Source organism: Phocoena phocoena, chromosome 8 (assembly GCF_963924675.1).
Source record: "Phocoena phocoena chromosome 8, mPhoPho1.1, whole genome shotgun sequence".
Lineage (NCBI taxonomy): Eukaryota > Metazoa > Chordata > Mammalia > Artiodactyla > Phocoenidae > Phocoena > Phocoena phocoena.
Genome location: NC_089226.1, coordinates 85,387,082 through 85,397,548, shown reverse-complemented (window position 1 = coordinate 85,397,548; position 10,467 = coordinate 85,387,082). Strand labels below are relative to the sequence as shown.

Here is a 10,467-nt window from a genome sequence, read left to right as displayed (position 1 = left end):
TTGGGAGGGCGTTAAAATTATGCCCTCGACGACCATTTCCCTAGTTTGGAAGAAGAGCCTCTAGTTGATTCCCAACTCTGCCCACTACAGAGCGGACAAGGTTCCTGCTCTGTGCAAGGGACACGCCGGGCGAGGGAAGCTGAAGGGAGAAACGAGGAATTTCTAGGTCGGAAAACGAAGAGAAGCGATGGATTTGGGGGCCAAGGGCAGAGAGAGAACTTACTGTGAGATCTGGGGGCACGCTTCGAGGATACCGGATGTAAAATTTCGCATAAGGGGCTGGAGTGACCCAAGCAGGTTTAGTAATAAAGGCTCATAGCGGTCCGGGCTGGGCAAGTTTAGGGACCGGAATGGGAGGAGAGAGACCGGGAGATCTAAGGGTGAGCATGTGGGCACCTGGCAGAGCTCGCGCAGCTTGGCTGAAGAGGTACCCGAGACACAGACGGACTCCACCGCGCTGGCACTTGACCCGCAGGGCGGTGGGCGGAGCCTTCCAGGGAGCCGCCCATCGGCCTCCCCGTGGGCGGGGCTATCCTGTCGATTACACAACAAACCTGTGCAATCGGCTAGGGAACTGCGAGGGCGGTGGCGGAGAGGGCGGGGCCGGGGCGGGGCCAGGCCTGCACTGGGCCAGGCAAGATGGCGGCCGTGGAGACCGAGTCGGCGCCCCTGACCCTAGAATCGCTGCCCACCGATCCCCTGCTCCTTATCTTATCCTTCTTGGACTACCGGGACCTAATCAAGTAATGGGACGATGCGCACGGCAGGGGTGGGGTCACGGGTGGGGGAGGAGGCGTAAGGCAAGAGGGACGGAGGCCCGGCTCGCCGACAGGACCTGGACTCCCGTGACAGCCAGGAGGTGACGCCAGGGCCGCCCTGATCCTGCAGAGCCATCCGGGGGCAGGGGCGAGACCGGGGCGGAAAGGGCCCCGCCTTGAGGTCTTCCTCCCGTCCCAGGCCCAGGCCTGAGGAGCGACAACAGCTCTTTCTCCCAGGCTGTGGCGAGGCCCAGTTGGAAGCGGGGCCAAGTGCTCCCCGCTGCCGCCGCGCGGACCCCAGCGCCCCGCACCTCCCGGCCCCCGTGGCCTTTGCCCGCTAAGGGCAGCCCTGGCCGCTTTGGAAAAGTCCCCGTCCGGGCCGAGCGCTCTTCTCTGCCTGGGCCAGGAGCCTGTAGAGTCAGGCGCCAAAGTGGGCAGGTGGGACGCCGGAGAGGAGCCAGGCGACCCCCTGATCCCTGGGTGCGACTTACGCAGCAACGTAATATCTGGCAGGGCTCACTTTCGGACTTCTGTGCTAGATAATTGTTTCGCTTTCAGCGTTCCTTCTCACGGTTGCATGTTGGATTTTGTGTTTTGGTACTGACTTCCGGTGGTGCGGTACAGGTGACCATTTTCCCTCCTGTATGCTTTGGGTTTCCCAAGTTACCGGCATCTGTTCCAAAAATAAACACCGGTTGCTGGTAGGGGTGGTTAAATGCCCAGTTACTTCAGCGCTTGGGACCGTCTGGGATGGTGGAAGAAATGGCACTGTTTACACCCTTGACAGCTGGTGGCATGGGTCTTTCTTGTGCCACCACATATATTTGCAAAGGAGGCAGACTCGCCCTCTTAAGGATAGGTAGGCGAGATTCGTTTTCTTTTGTTTTGTTTTTTGGATTAACCATTGGATTTTAGTCATTTGCTGATTGTACCCTGTGTTGTCAGGGATCCTTTTAGAAATACAGCCTTCTTGAAGTTACTGGTAGCTGTTGGTTGGTTTTAGCTAAGTGGTGACAGAGGGATAATTCCAGTTTCTGGCTGCTATCTATATTAGTACCTGTAACACTTTTATTTTTCTAGAAAACAAATTTTTCTCTACTCAGGCTTGTAATAAAGTTTATCTTTTTCTTTCGAAAAGGCTGTTACAGTTCCAAACTATTTTCATCTGAAATATTCTGTTGCTATAGCCTTTTAGAAATCTAACACATACACAGACGCTTTTTGATCTGTGGGCCACATTGCTCCCAGAGTGATTTTTCTAAGACAGATCTGGCTGTCATCCTCCTTAAAAACCTATAATGCCCCTTGTCATTTACAGATTATAACCTAAACTTCTGGGAGCATTTAAGGCCCTTATTATTGAGCATAGTCTACTCTGACCAAATAGACCTCTGCCAGCACACTTGTGTTTTTTTGTTCTGTGGCTTAAACTCCTGACCCTGCCTGGAATGCCATGCCCCCTTCTTCTGAACCTGGCAAGATGGAATTCCTTTAAGGACCCCCTCTCCCGAGTCCAGTCTCTACCTTTCTCCTTCCTCTGCAGAAGGAGAGGTATTTACCATACCAGATAGATTATGCATTTCTTAAATGTAACGACTGTCTTGTTTATCTTTGCAGAGTCACCATTTATTCAACAGATTTGCTTTTTTTGGGTGCCTGCTGTGTGCCAGCCTATTAAATGTCGGGGAAACAATAGTGAACAAGACAGACAAGGCCCCTCTCGTAAGCTTACAGTCTAGAGGGCAAGATGGAAAACAAATAAGTGCGTAATTACAAGAGCTGCTGTGTGCTATGAAGGAAGTGAACCAGTTGGTCTGTTAAGGAATTGATTCAAATTGGAAGGAGCTGCTGTATATGACGGATAACATAGAGCAGTCCTGGCAGAAGGAACGGTGTTTTCAGAAGCTGATTGGACAATAGCATAGCCTGTTGGAGGAGCTAGAAGACTGGTGTTGCAGGAATTAGGGAATGATTCACAGGCAGAGAGGCTTGGGAAGAGACTAGTGAGATCATGCAGGACCTTGTAAAACAAGGTGAGGAGATCGGATTTTATTTTAAATGCTTTTGGTAGTAATCAACATTTTAAACAGAAGTGATCCCTCCATAAATGTTTGTGGAAGTGAACTGAGTTGAATACTGTATTAGGGTTCTCGAGAGAAGCAGAACCAATAGAGAGAGAGAGAGAGAGAGAGAGAGTATATGTGTGTGTGTGTGCGTGTGTGTGTGTGTGTGTGTGGTTTTTTTATAAGGTATTTGCTCATGAATTATAGAGGCTGAGAAGTCCTACAGTCTGCCAAATGCAAGCTGGAGACCCAAGAAAGCTGGTGGTATAGTTTAAAGGGCTGAGAGCTGGAGAGCTGATGAAGTAGATCCCAGTCTGGGTCTGAAGGCCTGAGAACCAGGAGTGCCAAGGACAGGAGAAGATCAGTGTCTCAACTTAGCGGTCAGGCAGAGAGCAGACTCAAACTTCCTCTGCCTTTTTGTTCTGTTCAGGCCCTCGATGATTGGAAGGTGCCAACCCACATTGGGGAGGGCCATCTGGCTAACTTAGTCCACCAATTCAAATGCTAATCTTTTCTGGCAACATCTCACAGACACATCAAGAAATAATGTTTAGGGGCTTTACTGGTGGTGCAGTGGTTAAGAATCTGCCTGCCAATGCAGGGGACACAGGTTTGATCCCTGGTCCCAGAAGATCGCACATGCCACGGAACAACTAAGCCTGTGCGCCACAACTACTGAGCCTGCACTCTAGAGCCCACGAGCCACAAGTACTGAAGCCCACGCGCCTAGAGCCCATGCTCCGCAACAAGAGAAGCCACCGCAATGAGAAGCCCGCGCACCACAACGAAGGGTAGCCCCCGCTCACTACAACTAGAGAAAGCCCGCACACAGCAACAAAGACCCAACGCAGCAAATAAATGTTTTTAAAAAAAATAATGTTTAACCAGCTATCTGGGCATCCCTTAGCCCAGGAATGTTGACACAAATGCCATAGAATTTTATCCACAGAAAAGTTTCCAGTGTACTGCAACTTCTTTCCCGTAGTTTATAGCCCAAATTTGTCAGGTGTCCTGCCGATTGCTAAGCTCTGAAGGTTATGGTACATATTTGCTGAACTGGATTGGGTTGGATTGAATTAGTCCATTGGGATCATTATGTAATATAAACTGCATAGTTTGAATCTCACTGTGTATCAGAATTACATGTGGCACTTTTTAAACATACACATGCCTGAGGTACAGATCTCACCCCATGCCAACTGAGTCAGAAGCTCTAGGATAGTAGTTTTCATCCTTTACTTGCATCAGAAATCACCTTTGGTGCATATTCCAGAGATTCTTTTATGTTAACTCTTGGGATAGTGGTGGACTCCGAATTCACAAAACTGGAAGAATTCCTATGTTTGCAAATGTTAGTTTGGGCATCTCCTGAGCTTGGCAGAAAAGGATGAGAATTATGTTTGTATAAAATCTGAAAAATGAACAAAGGCTAATCTGTTTACCATCAGTTGTTTTTTAACATGCCCCACTTATGGCCTTGACAAATCCCATGTGATTTAAGATTCCCTTAATTGATTAGCTATTGCCCAAGTGAAATCTTTTATACCTACTTTCTATAACTTGTGATTTCTCTTCTGAAAGGATAGAAATGCATTTTTTTAAATCTTAAGTTCATTCTTTTTGAAAATTAACTATGTAGGGTAGGATTTACAGGATTCAAGCACTATTGTATTAGAAATCTCTGTATAAAAAGAAAATTATTTGTTTCTAACATTCCAAATTTTTGAGCAGCTGATAGTAACTTGAATAGCTATGGATATTGAAACAGAATTGTTGAGAATCTGACACCTTTTATAGGTGGGCTTTCCAATAGTTGCTATAGTTAAAAAGTATTTTTGGCTGTAATATTTCTTTCTGTTAAGAAAAAATTAGAACAAACAAAAGCCCTGTGTATTTAATATCAAATGTCTCACAGATCTTAAAAAGAAAAGGCACTTTGTTTACACCTGAATAACGTTTCTATATGCAGAAATGATTACTGCCCCAATAATAAATATAGGAAAGCTCTTTGATTTGAAATTAACTCCAATGGTTTATATGTTTTATAGACTTTCGTATGAAAATTACAATTGTAGACATTTTGTGGTTTGTGAACTCAAATAGTTAAGATTTCACTACTCACAAGGTAATTATACTAGCTAATGTGTTAAACAGGTTTTAGAAAAGATTGTTTTGCAGTTATAAAGGTAGATAGTGGCAGAAAAGCAAAAGGAATAAAACTTAACATTGAATATTTTCATCTTTACTTTTAAATTGTTTTCTTGTTTTCTTTTATACTAACTGTGAATCTGGTTACTGCCAGTTGTTGCTATGTCAGTCGAAGACTTAGCCAGCTATCCAGTCACGATCCGCTGTGGAGAAGACATTGCAAAAAATACTGGCTGATATCTGAGTGAGTGTTTGGGAAATGTATTCTTGAAATTTGGCCCTTGGCTTCCAGTAATACTAGTCTATCCTGATTCTTCTCTCTAACCCTTGTCTCTTTAACCCCTTTGGTGGCCTTTCTTGTGCCTGCCAGTAAATGCAGGTGTTCTCCAAGCTGCTGCCCTTGGCTCACTACCCTTCTCTGTCCGTGAAGTCTCCTGCATGCACTGTTGCACTTTGTAGAGACTACTTGTATGCTTCTAACTCCCAAACCTGAGTGTCCACCCCTAACATTCCCACTGAGCTCCAGATTTCTTTGCACAACCGTCTGCTGGATCCTTCCACTGGATAACCCACAGGGTTCACTGAATTCAGTAAATTTTAATAAATTTGATAGAATAAAAGGGTAGATGACAGAAGGTGGGAGGGAGTTGGGAAAGATGAAAGAGGGTAGGATTGCTAGTATCTTTTTCTTAGGTTGAGGGGAGTCAGGTAGTGACTGAAGTTGGTGAAGCAAGAAATAGAGGTTTAAATATACTACTTAAAACTGCAAGCTACTCAATAGAATGAAAAATTAGTAACAGAGCCTCCAAACATTGGGAGGAAGAAGAATGAGGAAGAGGGAATTTTAAGTATTGCTGTATCCTGGTCTTTTACTTTGGGGTATCAGTAGATAGATATAAATTGGGAAACCAAGAACTAGAGGCATAAACATTTAGAATTATAGAGATAACTTCCAGAAATAACTAAAGATTCCTTTGAGAGGTTGGTTGGACTTAGAACAGGAGACTGCCTAGTTTTTCATCTTAAGTTCTTCAGTACTTTTTGGTTTTAATAATATATATGTATATTACTTAGATTAATAAAAAGATACTTCCCTTCCACCACTGCCCCCACCCCGAAAAACGCAGGCACATGTATACAACACCCTGAATTGTTCTTTTCCCCATCCCTAAACCTGATCCTCCTGCATTCATATCATCATAGCAGTACCATCCATCCCGCCCTCCAAGCCAGAAACAGGAATCATTCTAGATCTCTTTTCTCCTTCTGTCTCTACATTCATTCAATTACCAAGCTTTTCTGATTTTAGCCCCTGTATATTTCTTGAATGTTTCCTCTCATTTCATCTAGCCACCACAGTTTTAGCTCAGTTCATCATCTCTTACCAAGACTGCTGCAAAACCCTTCCAGTCCATCTCTGTGGCTCTAGTGTACACCCTTCCCAAACCACAACCACAATTCTGCTCTTTTAACTCTCCTGTTAAAACTCTTCAGTGGCTCTCCATTCCCTACAGGATAAGGTCAGCCTCATTCGTATGTTACCTTAAGGCCCTTTCTGGCTGCCTTATCCTGTACCACTTCTGACTCTTAAATTTATACTTCCTTCTTTCTCCCTGATTAGATTATACATTTTTGAAGGCAAAAAATGTGCCTTACTTTTAATGTCCTCAGTAGCTAAGTAGACAGTAAATGTTTGTGGAATTGTACCAAATAAGAATGTTGAATTGTGTGATTCCTTTGATATGCTATATGATTCTCTAGCTAATCCAATGTAGATAAGTTAGATTAATATTATTGTATCATTAGATTCTAAATATTCTCTAAAATAGAAAAATTAAATATATGTTTAAAAATTGTGTAACTGGCATGTTTTTAGGAGTAAGTTGAAATTCATATCCCATATACTATTCACATTATATCTTATCAAGGATTAGAAACTTAGAAAAAAAATAAGTAGAAAGTAAGAAAATAAGTGACTCATAATCCCACCATGCCAGCAGTAACTTGTTAAATTTTTTGATGTATGTGTCACTTTTTGTTATCTAGTCTTCACTTGTAGCTACAATAAATGAAAATGAAGACAAAAATAACCATAAATTCCCAATAAAGTATGTTGGTATAAGTGTCTAAAATATATGCTAATTTCATTTCAAAAGATTTTTAATTTTATTTTTTAAATCTATTTAGGGAAGAGAAAACACAGAAGAACCAGTGTTGGAAATCCCTCTTCATTGATACTTACTCTGATGTAGGAAGATATATTGACCATTATGCTGCTATTAAAAAGGCCTGGGATGATCTCAAGAAATATTTGGAACCCAGATGTCCTCGTATGGTTTTATCTCTGAAAGGTATTGGGAATGCAGGGTCTCCCTTCCCCATTTTAGTTTCATAGTAGAGATAGGTTAAATAACTTTGGGTTTCTATCATCTGTGCTAATCTGTGCTAATCCAACATTATCTGTAATTCACCATTCGCATTTGGTCAAGCACATAGAAAGCCTAATTTGCTAAAAGGACCCTGGTTCTAGTGCTTGCCCTATTTTTGCCTACCTCAGCATCCACATGATTATTAGCAGTGAAAGCTTCTTTTTATCCTTACATTTGTTTTACATAAGGAAACTAGTAATGTTATTGTTGCTTGAGGATAACTTGTAATTTCTTTTAAAAGACTTTTTTTTTTAATTTGAAAAATTGCCTGCTGTATCAACCCTCTTCCCTCTTTTTAGTACAAGTAAATGTTTATTTGACAATCTAATATTTGAAAGACCAAATATTACAGACTGGGTCTTTAAGCATGTAGGAGCAGCCTAACAGAGTAGGGAAAACTTTCATCCCTATTTTGACATTTACAGAATAATGAAAACTAAGATTTGAACTGAGGTCTATTTGACCCCAGAATCTATGCTGTCTCTACTATACTATTATTGTCCAATTTTGGCAAGAAATATTAACAAGCTATTTCCCATTACTTTGATTTTTAAATTTATGCCCAAGAAATACACAAATGGATTGCAGATATATTGCTACTTACCTGCTCTAGCCTCCAAGTTTTTTTCAAGTTTCTCCACTAAAAGGAATTTTATATGTGTTTTGGTTTTGCTAAGCTGAAATTGAGATCAGTTCTTCTCAAATGTGTACCTTTTGAAGTAAGGACTCTTTTGACATGGCATTCCTTTTACATTTCATATTTCTGCTGTACGTTTCCATGCAAATATGAATTTCATACAGATCATGATTGAATGACCAGGTACTTAAAACTGAATTGCTAGGAGGTAAAAGAAAGAATGATTTGGCAGAGAGAGTACAGCTTTGAAAGAAAGTACCCTTGATTAATATTTTTAATAGGTTTTTTTCCTGGAAGAAAAGAAAAATATTATCCACTTGGTGTGTGGGGTTAAATAATTTCAAGAGGAAAATAATTCAGAAAATAGGTATTTGGTAATGATAAGTAAAATATGTAAGGGTTTGCAATAGCTGTTATTTATTAAACACAAAGCTAGGTACTAAGCCAAGTACTGTATATTATTCCATTTAAGTTGCCAAAATCCTATGAGGTAGGTCATTACTAGTCTCATTTTATAGGTGAGCTACCTGAGGCATAAAAGGCTAAGTAAGTTGTTTGCTATCACAAAGGAGAGCAGAGCCAGGATTTGAATATAGGGCTGACTCCAGAGATGTGGTCTTACCAGCTGTTGAAGGGAGAGAAGACCTATCCTATTTTGTTTAGAATGTGTTAGGAGTCTTAGAGAGCTAGTCTAATATTAGAATATTTGGAATATGGGAATATAGACATGGTTCTCCTTTGAGACACAGAGCTACCAGGAAAGGAAGAAACTAAGGATACATAGCAGCTTCTTCCTTTTTCCTTTTTATTTTTTTTCTTTTTTAATTTTTTGAGGGGACACTCAATTGGTATTCACAGGCTCCCTGCTCACTGTTTTGTACTTAATGGTTGAAGGTGAGGTTGTCAGAGAATTCCTTGTCAGCCCGTTTTACTCCCAGGTGCCAGTTCTCTGGGGTCTTTGCCATAAATTGGAATAGGACAAAGGCTCTGATATCTAGAAAGCTGGAGATTCTATTAATGTCGACCTATGAGTTTTAGGGCTGAATCAGGAAACTAGCTGCTCATCTCAGGGGCCATAGTACCTGACTCAGTTTCAAGGGTATAGAGATCACAGATAGGAAGGAAATTTGGAAAGCAAATAGGCACTGGGTTTGGGAAAATTTTTATTAAGTATCTTGAAATTATAGTATATTGATGTACATTCTACCAATCTATCTCATGGTATATATCTCATATCTTTGAATTTCATATTAACCTTAAGTATTGGCTTAAAATTTTAAAGTCAGAAGGGACTTTTAGAGATCATTTAGACCAGGGATTAGCAAACTTTTTCTTTAAATGACCAGATAGTAAATATTTTAGGCTTTGAGGGACAGATGGCCTCTGTCACAACTATTTAACTCTGCTATTGTGGGAAAGCAGCCATAGACAATATAACAACAAATGGGTGTGGCAGTGTTCCAAGAAAACTTTATTTATGGAAATAGGCCGCAGGCCAAGGTTTGGCCTGCAGGCTGTAGTTTGTGGATCCCTGATTTATACCAGCCCTTTCATTTTACAGGTGAAGGAACAGGCTCAGAGAGTTTAGGTGACTTATTCAGGGTCCCGCAGCTAGTGAGTAACAGAGATAGAACTCTAATCTAGATTTCTTGGCTCCTAGTAATCTTTTCACTGCTCCCTCATACAAATAAGCTGGGGGCAAGGGAAGTACATAAACACTTATTGTATGCCAGGAAAGCACTTTGTTAAGCGCACGAAACTTATTTAGTCCTCGCTGTAACTCTCCTGGGTAGGTGGTGTTATCTTCTGTCTTGCAGATGAGGAAACTGGATTAAAGAGATGAAATAACTTGCCAGAGATCACAGTCAGTCTAGTCATCCCTTGGTATCCACCGGGCATTGGTTTCAGGACCTGCTGAGGATATTGAAATATGCAGATGCTCAAGTCCCATAGTTGACCCTTTGTATCCTTGAGTTCCACATCCGGATACAGAAAGCCAGCTGTAATTGGTAGAGCTGAGATTTGACCCTGGTCTGTCTGCCTCCCATACTCTATTATAGTAGGATGCCCCTCTAAATGTATTTCCTTATATTTGTCTTTTGCCATGTTTGCTTGTTGTTATTTTACTTTTTTTTCCTGCCTTGCTCTCTCTTTTCAAGAAATTCTTGGCTTCTTAATGTTACATGTTAAATGTCCAACGTGTAGCACTAACTATATAAATATTAGTGGTTTTTTTCTCATTCACCTTCTGGTTCAGGCAGCTATTCAGCTTGTTTTCTTTTGTATTGAACTTTTTAAAAAATAAACTTTTCATTTTGTACTAATTTTAGATTACAAGACAGTTGCAAAGATAGTACAGAGAATTTCTGTACACCCCTCACACAGTTTCAGTTTCCCCTAACGTACCAACCCATGGGACATTTGTCAAACTA

At 41.5% G+C, this 10,467-nt stretch overlaps 1 protein-coding gene across 1 annotated transcript in view; it reads left to right on the top strand.

Moving 5' to 3' along the window:
• The first annotated feature begins 631 nt into the window (after positions 1-631).
• The window catches only part of FBXO3 (F-box protein 3), a 32,139-nt gene continuing 22,303 nt past the window's right edge, over positions 632-10,467 (top strand). Inside the window, exons 1-3 of the mRNA XM_065881974.1 lie at positions 632-743; positions 5,124-5,213; positions 7,157-7,320. Of these exons, the coding sequence (XP_065738046.1) occupies positions 640-743; positions 5,124-5,213; positions 7,157-7,320 (358 nt within the window). The 5' untranslated portion in view covers positions 632-639. The remainder of the gene's footprint in view (positions 744-5,123; positions 5,214-7,156; positions 7,321-10,467) is intronic.